The sequence below is a fragment of the Saccoglossus kowalevskii genome, chromosome 4 (assembly GCF_978046115.1).
Source record: "Saccoglossus kowalevskii chromosome 4, keSacKowa6.1, whole genome shotgun sequence".
NCBI classification, from domain to species: Eukaryota; Metazoa; Hemichordata; class Enteropneusta; family Harrimaniidae; genus Saccoglossus; species Saccoglossus kowalevskii.
The window spans coordinates 30,921,636-30,939,225 of NC_140644.1; the positions used below are offsets into that span (position 1 = coordinate 30,921,636).

Here is a 17,590-nt window from a genome sequence, read left to right on the forward strand (position 1 = left end):
CATTTTTCATTTAATAAGTATTCTCTCTTGATCTGGATTACTACATTTGGCTGCAATTTTTGTTTTTATGGCAACACAAACTTTGAAAATCTCTGTAAAAAAACATCGGCACTTGAATTTAAATTTATATTTGACATTACACAGGATATTGACATGTACCATGTAGATAGTAACACACCAGCCATGGCAAGGACATCCAATCTAAATGAGGAACTCGGTCAAGTCAAATATATCTTTTCTGATAAGACGGGCACGTTAACAAGGAATGTGATGGCGTTCAAGAAATGCTCTATTGCGGGTATTGCTTATGGGTAAGTCTAATCTTGACCTTACATCCATGCAAATATTAATTATTGAATAATAAAATTGATGACATCATGTACACTCAAATGTGTTTGTGTTGTTTGCTAGAATATACTATCAATGAGAATTTCTAAATCTGTTTGCAAGCTATCTTGAGTGACAACGTTCAAACCTCACACATACATCATACTTATTGAGATATATATAGGCATGTTCAATCATTTAGACAACCATTTTAGTTGTGAAAATTCATCAAAAAATTCTGCCCTTCCAGAACTGCATTACTTCTCTTTGCGGATCAGATTCAAAATGGCTGACTGGCGACCATTTTCTTTTAACAAAGTACCATATCTCTGACATGTCTTAACCAATATGTCAAAATCTTCACACATATTAGGCGCAGATATATTTGTCTGTGATTCCATTTAAATAAATTATCAAATTCAATTATTTCTGCCATTCTAGAACTTCTCCACGGTCGTGCATAGACAGAAGGTTCTGATTTACAATTTCCGTTACTGTTGCACATGTCAATGACTAACCTAATTTTGAATCGATTACAGTGTCATTTAACTTTTTTCATTGACACTAGTAGTCTAGATTGAAACAATCTTCTAAGGCATCACTCATTTGACTATATTTTTTTTTCTCTGTGCAGAAGTGATGATGAGAAAGAAGAATTATTCAATGATCCAAGACTTGTGGAAAACTTGCACCGAAGTCATGTAAGTGTATTGTTAGTGGCTGTTGAAATAAGATTTTGGTTAGGGAGGTTTAGTTGTGATGGCAGAAAGATTGAAGTGGCAATGTTTTCATACAAAACTCTTGGAATACCATAGATTTTTAAGCAAAATTGTTGCTGCAATATTTAACATTTTTATTCACATATTTCACTGAACCAAAAAGAAATAATTGCAAAGCAGCAAAAGGTCAGGTCACAAAAGTATACTTTGGTGTTACGATTAAAGGTTAAGAAGCTCTTTAATTTTAATAATTTGGGCTAATTATCTGTGTTCTAATTTTTGTATTGTTTTTATCTTCTCAGGAAACTGCTTCTGATATCTACAACTTTCTGACACTGATGTCTGTGTGTCACACTGTGGTTCCTGAAAAAGATCGAAACGATCCAGACATAGTTCACTATCAGTCAGCATCTCCAGGTATATGTAGCTGCATTTTGTCCCAGTACATACAATGTTGTCTTTCAGAGCAAAACAACAATAATATTCATGTCTACCCGAGTACTGAGTGTTCAGGACTCATGGTTTGCTTTCGGATATTTGAATTTCTAATAATACATAGTGATATGGTATAACCACTGCAACTAAATTATAAACCAAAAACTCAATAAAGGGCAGTATGTATTTCATAGACAAAATGTCAGATGGAACCTATATTGAACATGATACAGCATGACGATCTGCACTATTTAAGATAAAATATCATTATGCAAAAATTTTCAGTTTCCATGACAATAGTCAAATACTTTATGTAAATCATCAGAAGAGTGTTCAAAACATCTTGTTCAGTTGATAAGTGTTCACTTAAGCTCGAAAGCAGCGACTACGTTGACATATTTTTCTTGTTCTTGTCATATTTTTAATTCAAACTATATGTTTTGTTTTTAGATGAAGCTGCTCTTGTGAAAGGAGCTAAAGGTCTTGGATTTGTTTTCAATGTGCGAACACCAGAGTATATCATTATTGAAGAGGTGAGTATATCAGTAACTTGATATATAATCCAGTAGTCACCTTTCATAAAATAAATCTGCATATTTTGCTTAAAATTATGCCAATTTCATTCAAAATTAAAAAAAATTTGCATATTGTTGAAAAAATAAATGGATTAGTTGAACCATTTCTGTCTTTGGATGAACTAAGACAGACTCTTTGTCATAGTCGTATTGTAAACTTACACTTGTTTCAAAACCAAAACTGCTAAAATTCCTTAAAACCATATTCAGGAAACAAATGTGGACCTGTTGATTTCCATAAAATGAATCTGATGGTGCTATAGAAAGATGTACAGTCTGAACTAATGTTGTCATCAGATTATTTTCTTCAGATATCTGATAGCATAAGATTAATCAGACTTGTAAACTGACATTTGGACTAATTGAAATAGTGACAGATCATATCAGATGTTGTTGAGAAATTCTTGGGGTGAAAAAGGTTGAATCAATTAGTATTTGCAGTATGCCGTGTTATGTTATTACTATGTATGTACATTGTAACCATCATTAATTGTAGTTCAGTTTTTACAATAATACAAATTATATTGATTTTATGATAAATTCTTTTGTAACTTAATATTTGTTTACTATCTCTAGATGGGTCAAGTCGTAAAATATGATGTATTGAGCGTGTTAGAGTTCTCCAGGTATTTGTCACTGATTTACATTTCAATATTATGAGTCTGTTCTTTTACTTTTTGAAATATGTGGCCTTAAAAAAAAGAAAAAGATGGTTTTTGTTCAATTTCTTTTCCAAAGTTGATGCTTAAATGATATTTGATAATTATGATTTCTGAAAAACAAATTATGCCCATTTTTAACTGATGTGTGCGAAATAGATTTAAAAAAAGTGTTGACAAATCAAGATCCATCTTTTTAACTACCTTTCGTAGCATGCCAGCTGTTTTCATTCATTAATTGCTCTATTTATAGAAGAGTGATATTATTGTGTCTGTGCTGCGTTTGATTAAATCTTGAATTCTCGTCATAAAATAACTGATATTTTATTTCTTTACATTTCTTTGTAGTACTCGTAAAAGGATGTCCGTTATAGTTCGTAATGTGGAAGGAAAAATACTTTTATATTGCAAAGGAGCTGTAAGTAATATGTTTGTTATAATAGTATGACCTTATTGTAGTATGAAGGAATACAATGCAATGCAAGACTAATGAATAGTAGTTGGATATATGGTAGGGTGTATCATCTACGTATCAATGCCCTTCTATAGTGCTGAATCTACCACAAGGCAGGTAGTGTTCTAAATACTAATGGTGGGCATATCATAGTCAGCATATCAAAACCATTTCTGGAGGCTGCCATAAATAAAAACAAAAATGAGACTTGGCTGATGTTATCAGTCCCCGTTCGGACGAAGTCCAAAAACGGGGACTTATAATTCGGTGTCAGTGCGTCCGTCCGGAGTCATATCTCAGAATCCCTTTGACCGATTCCGTTCATTCTTTGCATGTGCCTAGTACTTTATGTGGGACATATGCACATGCAGTGATTTAGCAATTCGATTCAAAATGGCCGACTGGCAGCCATCTTGTTTTTTGAAAATGTCGTATTTTGGACATGCTTTGTCAGTTTTCATTCAAATTTAGTACATAGATCATACATGTTATGATACATGTCCCAGACCGTCCGTGAGTTCCTGAGTTTGTCCATCCGACCGTCTGTCTGTGCGTCAGTCTATCCAACGTCATATTTCAGAATTCTGTGGACCGATTCCGTTCATTCTTTGCATGTGCCTAGTACCTTATGTGGGACATATGCACATGCAGTGCTTAGTGATTCGATTCAAAATAGCCGTCTGGCAGCCATCATGTTTTTTGAAAATGTTGTATTTTGGACATGCTTTGTCAGTTGTCATTAAAACTTGGTACATAGATTATACATGTTAGGATGCATGTCCATGACAATTTGTTTCAAAATCTGGTCAAGGATGGCCGATTGACAGCCGTCTGACTTTTTGGCCTTACTACTATATTTCCACAATTTATGTACCATTTTCATTCATATTTGGCACATACATCGTACATATCAGTGTGTTTCATAATCAGATCAAAGATGGCTGAATAACGGCTGTTTTTATTTTGGCCATATTACTACTACACGGAACACGTGTTTTGATGTTAATAAACTGTTGTATACGCCACTTGGAACTCAAGTTTCAAGGACACGCTCACGACAACCCCTCCGCTTTAATATGACGAGCACAAAGAGAACTTAACACGGACTGTGTCATTTTCAATGACTTGTTATACTGTAAAATACTTTAAGTATTAAACAAGATTATTAGTTGTATCTGTGACCTAATTAGTTGCGCAATGTAGATTAGTACAAAAGCTTGTTTCAGATACAATTAAAAGAGAAAGCTAAGTTTAAAAAATTACATAAAGCTGCTTGATTTACAGTGGATGCCAAAATAAACACTTTCTTCCTATCAATCTTCCTTGCAACATTGCAGTATTCCTAGAAACATTGCCAGGGATGTTTGTTTATCACTTCGACTCTTTCAATCTCAACAAGCCAATCTCCTGAACACAAACAATTTCAAAAGAGAATGAAGTATAGAGTGTACAATGTATATGTTCAACATACCATATTAACTCTATTATTAACACATGCATTTACTAAATCACAGAGGTGTGTCTAATGTCAAAATATGTTTTAAATGCCATTTTTGTCTACTATGTGCTTCTAATGCAGTCAATATGGTAACCATGTTTATTTCATATTGCAGGATAGTGTGATATATGAACGTTTAGCCGAAGGTCAACTATATCAAGATATAACGTTACATCATTTGTCTGAGTTCGCCTCTGAAGGTAAGACTGACATCAATTAATCATTACAGGAACTTGCTGATTAATATGGTTCATAATTTATTTACTGCTATTCGACCACATGCAAAGTATGTCAAAAATTAAACCTAAAGTCTCTGTATATAAGTGTTATATAATATTGATGAAAAAACTGTGCTGATAGGAATAAAAGTTTCAGCGACAATAAAATGAATTATTGGTCAGCAACAGAAGCATGATGCTGTGCTGAAATAAACCAAACCCTTACTGCAGCGTCTTATGCAAGTGAATTAATTTTCACTGGAATTTAATTTCACTATTTTGAATTCTGAGTTTTAAATTCATTGTTATTTACATATGTTATTGATTAAATTAAAAATTAAAACCCAGTGAATATTTAATGTGTTTAAAGTACTATATAGTTCTTGGGTTCCATACTCGCCTTCCCATGTCTGCTTTCATTCTAGGTTTGCGAACATTGTGTTTGGCATACCGAGAAATCAGTAAACGGGAATATGAGGTAATTCTATTGTCACATGTAATTTTCCTTCAGTGTCTCTGACTTGCTTTTTTTGGTCAGATATTTGTTTTAAAATTTGATTGTTGGCTGTCAAAGCCATATTTGTTCATTTTACCTGAATTGTGTTCTATACTTTTACTGTAAGTCTCATACTGGTTGATATCAAGTCTTATTTTTGGTTGATATAAAAGACCAGTATTATTTTCAACCAATGACATTTTTTTTATGTTAATAAGATGGTAATGAATTTAATAGGTTACTATCTAATTTACATATTTCTGGGGACAATATTGATAGAAACACACATACTGCTCCAGTGTAATATAAAATGTGGATTTTAACAGTCTCATATAGGCAAGGCTTAGCTAGTTTCACTATGTTTTTCTGCAGGAATGGAGTGAGGTATATTACAAAGCTAGCACTTCTATACACTTTCGGGATACCAAGTTAGAGGAGGCTGCAGAGCTGATTGAGAAAGATTTACATCTTGTAGGAGCAACAGCCATTGAGGACAAGTTGCAATGGGTTAGTTTTATAATATTTTCGTAAAAGTAATCGGTTGAAAATTACTTCTTATCATGAAACAATTTATAAAGTAAGCTGTTATTAATGATATTCAAAAATGTATTCTATCACGTGTTTAATTCACTATATTTGAGACCATAAAAAATATCTTTTCATTGCTACATTTGTAATGTTTTTGTCCATTCAGGGTGTGCCTGAAACCATTGATACACTGTCGAGAGCTGATATTAAAATCTGGGTGTTAACAGGAGATAAACAGGAAACCGCTGTCAATATTGGTGAGTATACAGAGTATATGGGTCTCATATTGACATATATCATATATATTCTGCTGTAATTTCGCCCATCCGAAAAATCGCCCTGGACGATTTCGCGGCTGGTTGGCCCTTATTTGGGGTTCAAAATTTCAAAAAATGATCATCAAATATTTTTTGGGACATATATTTGCATTGCTTAGTAATGCTGCATTTCACAATAGTCGATTATTCCTAGTAATTCTTATAATAATGTGCAAAAATTTGTTGAATTGTTATGAATTGCAAATAAATTTCAACTTATATCATCGTAAGCGAATGAATTCCAGTCGCGCTTTCAATGCTCAATGCTGTAGAAATGATCATCCACCATGTTTTGACTTGGAACGATGTTCTTTGACCTGTAAGGTCAAATCGATAATTAACTAATGAAAACGATGGATGATGCCAACTTTTTAAATAAAGAAAATAGTTGTTTCCAAAAGATAAACTGAGCATTTGAAGAATAATTTAACATTGTTTAAAGTGATAACAGCTCATTGCCGAAACGAAGCTTACCAATTCACGCTAGTCGCAATAAACATGATACTCTCGAATAGGCGTCAATGACTATGGTGAAACATTTAGGCATCAGAAAAGATTAAAAAAACTGCCAAAAAACTTCCATTTAACGGCCCAAGGCAAATTTACGGCAGAATCTGGTACAATGCATGTAAAAAAACACAACTATCGCCCTTTAAATTATTTCACAATAATCGATCATTAAATTGGTTGATTTTGCTCTAAATATTTATAAACAAAATTCTGTGTGCTTTGGTATCGCTTACCAGAAATTATTATGTGATAAGGCAAGGTTTCAGTTGTTCTGCTATGTTTATAGGATATTCTTGCAAATTACTGCAAGAGGGAATGCCATTGATTATCATAAATGAAGAGACTCTTGATGAGACACGTGAGACACTACTCCGCCATGTCAACACATTTGGTGATCAGATTGGTAAAGAAAATTGTGTTGGTCTGATTATAGATGGACGGGTGAGTGATCAGTCTAAATTCATATTTTAGGTTTGACCAAGGATTTTATGTTGAGGATATGCAGTCTAGATATTTATGTTTAGTTGTATACGATGAAGATCTTGCGTTAATTGAACAAATTTCACACTAAATAGAGACATAGAACACTGTGAACACATTGAAAGGTTTGATCGAGTAAGCAGAAATGAATCAAGATTATTACCTTATTGAAACACACAAAACACATTAAATATATTTTTTGTGAATAAGCAAGACTACTACTGGAAATACAACCAAAGACAAAACTTGATCAGTTTTTACAGTCTAATTTATTTGTATATCTCATCGCATATTTTATGTGACTTTGTATTGAGATCTATATCTCATAGTAGCATGATGTTATACATTCTCATTTGTAATAATTTGAGGTGAGAGAAAAAATTACTATAAACCATTGACTTTTCATCGCTAAAAGTGTTCACCATTTCACAGATTTAAACCGTTTCTCTCAACTAAGTTTCACAACTGTCTTTGAAATTTCTCGTCTAAATTAAATTGTGAACATTTTCTCTTTTAAAATAAAATTGTTATTATTTGTATGTGTGCATTGAACACACTATAGAGTCAAATGTTATTATTTGTATGTGTGCATTGAACACACTATAGAGTCAAATGTTATTATTTGTATGTGTGCATTGAACACACTATAGAGTCAAATGTTATTATTTGTATGTGTGCATTGAACACACTATAGAGTCAAATGTTATTATTTGTATGTGTGCATTGAACACACTATAGAGTCAAATGTTATTATTTGTATATGTGCATTGAACACACTATAGAGTCAAATGTTATTATTTGTATGTGTGCATTGAACACACTATAGAGTCAAATGTTATTATTTGTATGTGTGCATTGAACACACTATAGAGTCAAATGTTATTATTTGTATGTGTGCATTGAACACACTATAGAGTCAAATGTTATTATTTGTATATGTGCATTGAACACACTATAGAGTCAAATGTTATTATTTGTATGTGTGCATTGAACACACTATAGAGTCAAATGTTATTATTTGTATGTGTGCATTGAACACACTATAGAGTCAAATGTTATTATTTGTATGTGTGCATTGAACACACTATAGAGTCAAATGTTATTATTTGTATATGTGCATTGAACACACTATAGAGTCAAATGTTATTATTTGTATGTGTGCATTGAACACACTATAGAGTCAAATGTTATTATTTGTATGTGTGCATTGAACACACTATAGAGTCAAATGTTATTATTTGTATATGTGCATTGAACACACTATAGAGTCAAATGTTATTATTTGTATGTGTGCATTGAACACACTATAGAGTCAAATGTTATTATTTGTATATGTGCATTGAACACACTATAGAGTCAAATGTTATTATTTGTATGTGTGCATTGAACACACTATAGAGTCAAATGTTATTATTTGTATGTGTGCATTGAACACACTATAGAGTCAAATGTTATTATTTGTATATGTGCATTGAACACACTATAGAGTCAAATGTTATTATTTGTATGTGTGCATTGAACACACTATAGAGTCAAATGTTATTATTTGTATGTGTGCATTGAACACACTATAGAGTCAAATGTTATTATTTGTATATGTGCATTGAACACACTATAGAGTCAAATGTTATTATTTGTATGTGTGCATTGAACACACTATAGAGTCAAATGTTATTATTTGTATATGTGCATTGAACACACTATAGAGTCAAATGTTATTATTTGTATGTGTGCATTGAACACACTATAGAGTCAAATGTTATTATTTGTATGTGTGCATTGAACACACTATAGAGTCAAATGTTATTATTTGTATGTGTGCATTGAACACACTATAGAGTCAAATGTTATTATTTGTATGTGTGCATTGAACACACTATAGAGTCAAATGTTATTATTTGTATATGTGCATTGAACACACTATAGAGTCAAATGTTATTATTTGTATGTGTGCATTGAACACACTATAGAGTCAAATGTTATTATTTGTATGTGTGCATTGAACACACTATAGAGTCAAATGTTATTATTTGTATATGTGCATTGAACACACTATAGAGTCAAATGTTATTATTTGTATGTGTGCATTGAACACACTATAGAGTCAAATGTTATTATTTGTATGTGTGCATTGAACACACTATAGAGTCAAATGTTATTATTTGTATGTGTGCATTGAACACACTATAGAGTCAAATGTTATTATTTGTATGTGTGCATTGAACACACTATAGAGTCAAATGTTATTATTTGTATGTGTGCATTGAACACACTATAGAGTCAAATGTTATTATTTGTATGTGTGCATTGAACACACTATAGAGTCAAATGTTATTATTTGTATGTGTGCATTGAACACACTATAGAGTCAAATGTTATTATTTGTATGTGTGCATTGAACACACTATAGAGTCAAATGTTATTATTTGTATGTGTGCATTGAACACACTATAGAGTCAAATGTTATTATTTGTATGTGTGCATTGAACACACTATAGTGTCAAATGTTATTATTTGTATGTGTGCATTGAACACACTATAGAGTCAAATGTTATTATTTGTATGTGTGCATTGAACACACTATAGAGTCAAATGTTATTATTTGTATGTGTGCATTGAACACACTATAGAGTCAAATGTTATTATTTGTATGTGTGCATTGAACACACTATAGTGTCAAATGTTATTATTTGTATGTGTGCATTGAACACACTATAGAGTCAAATGTTATTATTTGTATGTGTGCATTGAACACACTATAGAGTCAAATGTTATTATTTGTATGTGTGCATTGAACACACTATAGTGTCAAATGTTATTATTTGTATGTGTGCATTGAACACACTATAGAGTCAAATGTTATTATTTGTATGTGTGCATTGAACACACTATAGTGTCAAATGTTATTATTTGTATGTGTGCATTGAACACACTATAGAGTCAAATGTTATTATTTGTATGTGTGCATTGAACACACTATAGTGTCAAATGTTATTATTTGTATGTGTGCATTGAACACACTATAGAGTCAAATGTTATTATTTGTATGTGTGCATTGAACACACTATAGTGTCAAATGTTATTATTTGTATGTGTGCATTGAACACACTATAGAGTCAAATGTTATTATTTGTATGTGTGCATTGAACACACTATAGAGTCAAATGTTATTATTTGTATGTGTGCATTGAACACACTATAGAGTCAAATGTTATTATTTGTATGTGTGCATTGAACACACTATAGAGTCAAATGTTATTATTTGTATGTGTGCATTGAACACACTATAGAGTCAAATGTTATTATTTGTATGTGTGCATTGAACACACTATAGAGTCAAATGTTATTATTTGTATGTGTGCATTGAACACACTATAGTGTCAAATGTTATTATTTGTATGTGTGCATTGAACACACTATAGAGTCAAATGTTATTATTTGTATGTGTGCATTGAACACACTATAGTGTCAAATGTTATTATTTGTATGTGTGCATTGAACACACTATAGAGTCAAATGTTATTATTTGTATGTGTGCATTGAACACACTATAGAGTCAAATGTTATTATTTGTATGTGTGCATTGAACACACTATAGAGTCAAATGTTATTATTTGTATGTGTGCATTGAACACACTATAGAGTCAAATGTTATTATTTGTATGTGTGCATTGAACACACTATAGAGTCAAATGTTATTATTTGTATGTGTGCATTGAACACACTATAGAGTCAAATGTTATTATTTGTATGTGTGCATTGAACACACTATAGAGTCAAATGTTATTATTTGTATGTGTGCATTGAACACACTATAGAGTCAAATGTTATTATTTGTATGTGTGCATTGAACACACTATAGAGTCAAATGTTATTATTTGTATGTGTGCATTGAACACACTATAGAGTCAAATGTTATTATTTGTATGTGTGCATTGAACACACTATAGAGTCAAATGTTATTATTTGTATGTGTGCATTGAACACACTATAGAGTCAAATGTTATTATTTGTATGTGTGCATTGAACACACTATAGAGTCAAATGTTATTATTTGTATGTGTGCATTGAACACACTATAGAGTCAAATGTTATTATTTGTATGTGTGCATTGAACACACTATAGAGTCAAATGTTATTATTTGTATGTGTGCATTGAACACACTATAGAGTCAAATGTTATTATTTGTATGTGTGCATTGAACACACTATAGAGTCAAATGTTATTATTTGTATGTGTGCATTGAACACACTATAGAGTCAAATGTTATTATTTGTATGTGTGCATTGAACACACTATAGAGTCAAATGTTATTATTTGTATGTGTGCATTGAACACACTATAGAGTCAAATGTTATTATTTGTATGTGTGCATTGAACACACTATAGAGTCAAATGTTATTATTTGTATGTGTGCATTGAACACACTATAGAGTCAAATGTTATTATTTGTATGTGTGCATTGAACACACTATAGAGTCAAATGTTATTATTTGTATGTGTGCATTGAACACACTATAGAGTCAAATGTTATTATTTGTATGTGTGCATTGAACACACTATAGAGTCAAATGTTATTATTTGTATGTGTGCATTGAACACACTATAGAGTCAAATGTTATTATTTGTATGTGTGCATTGAACACACTATAGAGTCAAATGTTATTATTTGTATGTGTGCATTGAACACACTATAGAGTCAAATGTTATTATTTGTATGTGTGCATTGAACACACTATAGAGTCAAATGTTATTATTTGTATGTGTGCATTGAACACACTATAGAGTCAAATGTTATTATTTGTATGTGTGCATTGAACACACTATAGAGTCAAATGTTATTATTTGTATGTGTGCATTGAACACACTATAGAGTCAAATGTTATTATTTGTATGTGTGCATTGAACACACTATAGAGTCAAATGTTATTATTTGTATGTGTGCATTGAACACACTATAGAGTCAAATGTTATTATTTGTATGTGTGCATTGAACACACTATAGAGTCAAATGTTATTATTTGTATGTGTGCATTGAACACACTATAGAGTCAAATGTTATTATTTGTATGTGTGCATTGAACACACTATAGAGTCAAATGTTATTATTTGTATGTGTGCATTGAACACACTATAGAGTCAAATGTTATTATTTGTATGTGTGCATTGAACACACTATAGAGTCAAATGTTATTATTTGTATGTGTGCATTGAACACACTATAGAGTCAAATGTTATTATTTGTATGTGTGCATTGAACACACTATAGAGTCAAATGTTATTATTTGTATGTGTGCATTGAACACACTATAGAGTCAAATGTTATTATTTGTATGTGTGCATTGAACACACTATAGAGTCAAATGTTATTATTTGTATGTGTGCATTGAACACACTATAGAGTCAAATGTTATTATTTGTATGTGTGCATTGAACACACTATAGTGTCAAATGTTATTATTTGTATGTGTGCATTGAACACACTATAGAGTCAAATGTTATTATTTGTATGTGTGCATTGAACACACTATAGTGTCAAATGTTATTATTTGTATGTGTGCATTGAACACACTATAGAGTCAAATGTTATTATTTGTATGTGTGCATTGAACACACTATAGAGTCAAATGTTATTATTTGTATGTGTGCATTGAACACACTATAGAGTCAAATGTTATTATTTGTATGTGTGCATTGAACACACTATAGAGTCAAATGTTATTATTTGTATGTGTGCATTGAACACACTATAGAGTCAAATGTTATTATTTGTATGTGTGCATTGAACACACTATAGAGTCAAATGTTATTATTTGTATGTGTGCATTGAACACACTATAGAGTCAAATGTTATTATTTGTATGTGTGCATTGAACACACTATAGAGTCAAATGTTATTACATTACATTTGTGTTAATTTGCGACTGTCCAGTATTTTAATGGGATTTATTTTGTTCTTATAGTCTTTAAAGTATGCCCTCTCTTTTGAGCTGAGAAAAGACTTCCTAGATTTGGCTGTGTCATGTAAGGCTGTAATTTGCTGCAGGTAAGTGACGATGCAAGAAATCATTTGTAATAGGAATTCATAGTTTATTTGATTTCTTCATAAGTAATAGCATTTTGTTGATTTAATAATAATGACATAAACTATACTGAAATACTGAACAGCATATAATACAGGTCAAAGTATGCAATGTGTAAAGACGAGAATGGCCCTTCAAAAATCGGTGTGGTTTTCATTTGACATCAATTATGGAACGAATATTTCAACGTCACTGACAAGTCAACCATAAATATTTGTGTTTGTCTAAAGTCTTCATGGATAATTTTTAGCATCCAGAAATGCTTTGTGATGTCATTTGTAACTGTTGCTCATATTAGCTTCAAGTTCACAGTCACATTTATTTCAAGCGTATAATTTGGTGTGATGTCTGAAGAACAGCGACCTGCTACAAGTGCATAGTGCATCAAATGATCACTACATGCTGATCATGATTTTTCCTTTATACCTAGGGTGTCACTATGTGCTAATATTGATTTTTTTTCACCAACCTAGGGTGTCACCTTTACAGAAGTCAGAAATTGTTGAGATGGTCAAAAAGAGTTGTAATGCCATTACACTTGCCATAGGAGATGGTGCTAATGATGTTGGCATGATTCAGGTATTAAATTACTTTGACTTATGTATTCATCATTTTACCAGACTCAATGAGTGGTTATCATGCATTGTCACATGACCATGGTGGACGTCATTGTCACAGAAGTGACATTTAGTATGAAATATGACTGACTGACATAGTGTGGTAAACCTCCATATTCATGTTAAACTGTGTTCAAACAGTGCAATGGTGGTGATACCTTAATTATTGTAACAATACAATAATTTCAGACTGGATAAGAACAGACATTCAAATGTTGCAATGAGACTAACTTGGACTGTTATCAACAAAAAGTTTTTTCTAGAAAATATTGATGGAAGGGTAATATTTTTGCCGATGGCCGCTGGCAACCATAACGATAAAGGCTCATTCACAGTAACTCTTATGTATAACACTTCATTGGTATAAATTTGTCTGCATAGTTCTGTAAAAATTACAAATGTCTCTGGCACTTGAAGTTGGTTTTGTGATAAATAAAAAGATTATCACTTATTCATAGAACCAGCTGATACTTGTGGTGTCATAAGTCATTCTTCTTTAATGCATGGATAATACTATCCCATGATGTCACTCATGTCAACGAACATATGATATCAGGTGATACGTGATAATATTATTGCACAGTGGTATGAAAGCATGATTGCTTAATTTAACACATCAACATATCATAGTGCATCAACCATACTTCAATTCAATAAAAGTATGCCCTCTATGGAAAAAATGGGAGAGACATCTTAAAAGGCCATATGATGTAACTTCCAGCAAGTTATCGGTAAAATAAAAACACAAGTCAAATTTGTTTTGAGGTCACACTTTTAATTTTACCAAAAAATAAAAATGTGGGAGCACAGTGCTGGTAATCCTGACAGAATGCAGCCATGCTATCTATATCTACTGTTACTGTATTTTATTGCAGTCTGCTCATGTTGGAGTGGGTATTAGTGGTCAAGAAGGACTCCAGGCTTCATGTGCCTCGGATTACTCTATTGCTCAGTTCCGTTTTCTTATCAAGTTATTGCTGGTACACGGTGTTTGGAGTTATAGTAGACTCAGTAAAGTTATTCTGTATTCCTTCTATAAGAATATTACATTGTACATCATAGAGGTAAAAACTTTGTTTATTATATGTCCAACACAGAAAACAATAAAATTAAGTTTTCTGTTAAGGCAATTCAAGCCTAATTCATATTTTGCACTACTGAGCATGTTACTTCATGTATACACAATGCATTGTGGGAGTCAACCTCTTATTGTATATAATGGAAACATCCAGAAATCTCACTAAATTATGTAAATTTTTTGATATGTATTCACACAGTTAGAATTTGTATCATAATAACATATGACTTATCATCCCATGTTTCCAAGCAAAATTTTGAAATATTAATAAATATTCTCACCATAACAACCACTGTAAAAATACAAATTTTGATCATTTTTCATGACATTTCGGACACTTGAAAAAATGGCACAATTTTTATTTTCATTTTCGGTATCCTGATTGCGTGACCTCGTAATTAATAAAAGCATAGAGAACATATAATCTATAATATTGACTCAAACGTCTCTAAAAGTTTTCTTGTTCTCAGTTTTGGTGTATTCACAGTCAACATGGTATAGATTATTTTCATTGTATTCAAACATTTTCCGTTGTTTCATCCAATGTGGGAACAATATCCTGTAAACACATCAGTTACTCACTGGTTTTTAATTTTGCTATTTACACTGATAAGTCAAATTCGCTAAATTTAATCCATGTTAAATAACATAGAACTTGTTGTTCTGGCTAAGTCATAAAATCTGGTGAAATTGCTCAAAACTTCAAAATAAAAAAATTAAATGCCAGTGAAAATAGATGGTTTTACAGTAGTGTGTCACAGAAAAAGATTATAGTTGCGCAGCCGTTTGACGCAGAAGACCCATTCTTTTGAACGCAGCAGACTCGTTCGTTTGACGCAGCAGACTCGTTCGTTTGACGCAGCAGACTCATTCGTTTGACGCAGCAGACCAATTCGTTTGACACATCTTGCATATTGGTGCATTCCTGTACCCCTTTTATAGTGGTCTGCAAAAAACTTTGTGTCATCGTGACATGTTTATAAATTATGTAATGACTGTCTGATTAGTGCCTAGATTTATTTAGAGAGCAATTCCTATATCTGCAAATAAAAATGTCACATGAGGCCAATTGATAATGAATTTTCTGCAACTGTACACCACAGTACGATTTGCATTGTATTCTTGTATTTCATCACTGGGGAAATAAGGTTTTCTTTAGTTACAATAAAAATAATGTATTTCCCCATAAAGTTACAGCCACTGTGATTAAATTTTATGTTGGATGTCCTTCACATTTCTTGATTACTAGAACATATTGGTACAACTCATTTTGATATCTTTCTCTTATTACCTAAAGTACATGTCTTTTGGTTTATGTTTCATTTTAAAAGCTTTGTGACATCCAGCATATATTTTATTTACTGTGGCCTGTTTATGTAGATCTCGTTCCATATCCCGTCTAACCATGCATGCTTTCTTTGTCATGTATTCTCCATTTTTGACCTATCTAGTTCTGGTTCATATGGGTTAACGGGTTTTCAGCTCAGATATTGTTTGATCGTTGGTGTATTGGCTTCTACAATGTGGTAAGTGTCCAAGTACGTGCTGACATGTGCTTGTTTATGTACATTTCACATTTTAATAGACATGTTGTTGTGTTTGTTTTTGTCACCTTCTCTACTTCTCTAGTTTTGGTTTCAATTTGTTACTGCATTTTCTGGGCAAGCTGTATTTGAGTCGTGGACTATAGCATTTTATAACGTGGTAAGATTCTGAACGCTGGTATCGTCGCGATACTCAGTAGTCGCTGTCTTCTCAGCATTGTTGTCATTATATTTGGTTATAGGTCTCGGGATAGTTTGTTGGTGGTGGTAAATTATAAAATTTTGTTTATATTTTTTTGCAGTGAGTTAATGTTTGGTGCAAGAATAAACCCAATTAATGCATGAACGTTAGGTGTTGTGATAACAGGACTAAGGTGTACGTGTTAGATGTCGATATAAACAGTATTAATGCATGGGTATGAGGTGTTGGAGTGAACTAGATTAAGGTGTGGATGTGAAGTGTTGAGATTAACTAGATTAAGGTGTGGGTGTGAAGTGTTGAGATTAACTAGATTAAGGTGTGGGTGTGAAGTGTTGAGATTAACTAGATTAAGGTGTGGGTGTGAAATGTTGAGATTAACTGGATTAAGGTGTGGGTGTGTAGTGTTGAGATTAACTGGATTAAGGTGTGGGTGTGTAGTGTTGAGATTAACTGGATTAAGGTGTGGATGTGAAGTGTTGAGATTAACTAGATTAAGGTGTGAGTGTGAAGTGTTGAGATTAACTGGATTAAGGTGTGGATATAAGTGTTGAGATAAACTGTACTAATAAATGTGCATGAAGTGTTGAGATTAAGGTGTTGGTGTGAGTTGTCTGGATAAACAAGGCGTGGGTAAACCTTTTAAATTCCATACTGCATACTTTATTTTCGCATAAGAAAATAGTGTGATATGTAGGAACAATTACATGTGAGTTTATTTTGTGCATGTAATATAACATTTTGACTCAGGTATTCAAAGATTTAAACCAGTGTTTTTATCTTTTTCAAGGTTTTGATCATGTCTGACAAATGCTAAACTGCAAAATTTGTTTTTACAATTTGAGGGTGACT

The 17,590-nt window shown here is 32.2% G+C and overlaps 1 protein-coding gene across 3 annotated transcripts in view; it reads left to right on the forward strand.

Annotated features, from left to right (window-relative positions):
- The window catches only part of LOC100369974 (phospholipid-transporting ATPase IA-like), a 74,740-nt gene that overhangs the window by 39,544 nt on the left and 17,606 nt on the right, over positions 1-17,590 (forward strand). For 2 of the 3 annotated variants that reach the window (XR_014929106.1, XM_085498060.1), the window contains exons 13-27: positions 145-311; positions 962-1,028; positions 1,349-1,463; positions 1,932-2,014; positions 2,633-2,682; positions 3,064-3,133; positions 4,783-4,867; positions 5,311-5,363; positions 5,754-5,888; positions 6,076-6,166; positions 7,023-7,177; positions 13,181-13,263; positions 13,774-13,879; positions 14,793-14,981; positions 16,447-16,521. Coding sequence is in view for 2 of the 3 variants with exons in the window: in XM_085498060.1 (XP_085354186.1) it covers positions 145-311; positions 962-1,028; positions 1,349-1,463; positions 1,932-2,014; positions 2,633-2,682; positions 3,064-3,133; positions 4,783-4,867; positions 5,311-5,363; positions 5,754-5,888; positions 6,076-6,166; positions 7,023-7,177; positions 13,181-13,263; positions 13,774-13,879; positions 14,793-14,981; positions 16,447-16,521 (1,524 nt within the window). In the remaining variant the exon portion in view is untranslated. Of the gene's footprint in view, positions 1-144; positions 312-961; positions 1,029-1,348; positions 1,464-1,931; positions 2,015-2,632; positions 2,683-3,063; positions 3,134-4,782; positions 4,868-5,310; positions 5,364-5,753; positions 5,889-6,075; positions 6,167-7,022; positions 7,178-13,180; positions 13,264-13,773; positions 13,880-14,792; positions 14,982-16,446; positions 16,522-16,624; positions 16,700-17,590 lie in introns of all 3 variants that reach the window. The other variant, XM_085498061.1, reaches the window with a different exon arrangement.